Source organism: Anarrhichthys ocellatus, unplaced genomic scaffold (genome assembly GCF_004355925.1).
Source record: "Anarrhichthys ocellatus isolate YVR2014 unplaced genomic scaffold, GSC_Weel_1.0 scaffold1, whole genome shotgun sequence".
In the NCBI taxonomy this organism is placed as follows: domain Eukaryota; kingdom Metazoa; phylum Chordata; class Actinopteri; order Perciformes; family Anarhichadidae; genus Anarrhichthys; species Anarrhichthys ocellatus.
The window spans coordinates 14575331-14577830 of NW_022280031.1; the positions used below are offsets into that span (position 1 = coordinate 14575331).

At 43.2% G+C, this 2500-nt stretch overlaps 1 protein-coding gene across 11 annotated transcripts in view; it reads right to left on the minus strand.

Annotated features, from left to right (window-relative positions):
* Window positions 1–2500, minus strand: part of itpr1b (inositol 1,4,5-trisphosphate receptor, type 1b) — an 85069-nt gene that overhangs the window by 11159 nt on the left and 71410 nt on the right. For all 11 annotated transcript variants that reach the window (XM_031853061.1, XM_031853030.1, XM_031852996.1 and 8 more), the window contains 2 exons: window positions 2170–2318; window positions 937–1102 (listed from right to left, as the gene is read on the minus strand). In XM_031853061.1, the coding sequence (XP_031708921.1) occupies window positions 937–1102; window positions 2170–2318 (315 nt within the window). The remainder of the gene's footprint in view (window positions 1–936; window positions 1103–2169; window positions 2319–2500) is intronic.

Genomic DNA, 2500 nt, shown 5'->3' on the forward strand with positions numbered 1-2500 from the left:
CACACACACACACACACACACACACACACACACACACACACACACACCCCAAATAAACACGGTGCTTTCATTTCTTTGGAAGAGTGAAGAAATACGCTTTGTGTGGAAACATGACTTAATCATTCTTGTGACCTAAATGCGGATGACTGGCTGACTAAAACAAAGAGGAAATGGGTTTACGAGGGAATGGGCAGACCAAACGGGTCAGGTGAGGTTTGCTAAAAACGTTTGTTTGTCGCACCAAATCCCTGTAATCCATTTACATTCGTGCAGTTGCATTTGCAAAAAGAGGAAGAAGCACTTAATCCTGTTGCCCGACACGTAAGCGGTAAGAATGACCAGGACTGACCGCTGATTGTTCGTGACTGTTTGGTGACGAATGAGGCCACAGTGAGTCTCAGTGAGTGTACAGTCTAACATGGTCAAGACCCATGTGGCAACAGGAAGAAACACTCCTCCTCCACAGCAGCACCTGCCATGACTAACCATTCATTCTGGGAAGAGGAGGCGTTTCGTTGTTTACACTACCAAGAAAAACTGCCCCCATTTTGCACAGAGGCCCGAAGCGGAGGTGCAACGCAGCAGTCACACGCTCATAAAAGAGCAGGCTGGGTGCAGACCGCTCATTTGATTGGTCTTGATTTCGTCATTATCATACCTCGGCATTCACACCTGCCGATTGTACTGCACGATAAAATGCTGTGTCAAGTATCGCTTGCAGCTTCGACTGGAATGGAACTGCAAAGCATTTCCGCCTTATTAAATGAACTGCTGCTGCCTCTAACTGCTGGGTAAGCCGAATGCCTTTAATGGTAACAAAAAGAAGACTAAAATAACCACTAATTAACAAAACAAGTTTTTGAAGTCGTACAATATCACCATGCAGAGCAAAATAAAAAAACGGAACCTTTATTTATTTATTTTTTCATTTCTCACCGCAAATAAAACATGTCGTCTTCAGGATTTCCTCTTTTTTCTGCTTCTCACTCCTCAGGTCAGCAAATGTGTCGATGATGACACCAAAGATGAGGTTGAGGACAATAATGATGACCATGAAGAAGAAGAGCATGTCGTAGATCACCCTGGCTGCGAAAAGGGGCTCCTGTTGAAGCCAAACAGGAGACAAGTTGTGAGGAATGTCACTGTCACAGTGGGAGAACTTTAACGTACAGTGGGTTGCAGAGAGCTTGAACCGCCACCCTATTTAACTATTACTAAAATATTCACAAGCGTAGGAATGCGTTTTCTAACGATCACAAAGTCTGATTTGACTAAGAACAACTTATAGTATTTATTTTCTCATTAAAGACTAAGAAAAAAATGGATTCAACTCATTTGCAGATTTGCCAACAAGGCTGTACGTTGTCCCCTAGAATGACCAGTGAGGCTGCCTTCTGTTTTTATGTAAATAAATAAAGACGTGTGGACCATTTATGTCAAATGTCACTGGGATAACAGATTGGAGTGACTCACAGGAACCCCCTTTGCATACAGTACCATGTACAGTACATGGGCCGTCCTTGTGTGTTAAATGCAACTGAAAACACGACAAAGAATTCACATGAGCGTTAAGCTAACGGAAGTTTATACAAGTATGAGTCATACTCTCATTCTAGGGGTCAAGCTGCAGATCTAACACATGTTGTGGTCGTGCACAAGCTTGTCTTTATCCTGTATAAGTACCATTAATGCTTTTTCTGGCATGTTTGAAGTTATGAAAGTCCCCCATGCAACCTGTCTCACCAGCCAACGGAGCAAGTCTCAAGTCAAGAGACGTACTGCAGCTTTTACTTCTTAGAAACCACCTCATCCTGTGGATGGGGAATTAGCCAACCACTCGATTTCCTTTGCTTATTGGGTCAAATACGTTACGTAGAGTACTTCTAGATGTCAGAGTTGATTAAATAAAATGATGTCCTCATTAAAACAATCACATTTTAAGATATAATATCAGTTTCCTCCATCCACTCTAATTCAATTTAATTTAAACTGTGTGTGTGTTTGGCAAGGGATTGTGCAAGCATGAGAGTGCATGTTGGTAAGTGGCAGAATGTGTGCAACTATTTCAAGGCGGGGGAAGGTAATTTAATGATACGGTTTTATAAACTCAAATCAAAACTGGGCTTCGATGTGATGTCTTCCTTGTTCTTGTGTTCCTGTGCTTTGTACCTCTTTGGATGGCTTCCGCAGGACGTCCCCGACACCTCCTCCACTCCTGAGGCCGTGACTCAGTACTGTGACAATGCACATGAGCAGGGAGTCACACGATCGCTCCTTGTCCTCGATCACCACCGCCGACGGCTGGACGGCAACGGAAGCTAATTGGAGACACACAGATACCGTCAGATAGTCATTCTTTGTACAGGCTGAATGCAAAGGGCTATCTGCTCCATCAGCTGCATTGCTACTACCAGTTAACGATGACTTTACACCTAAATCCATGAAGAAGAGCGGCCACTAAGATAATGGATACACTGAATATACAACCAACTTTATATAT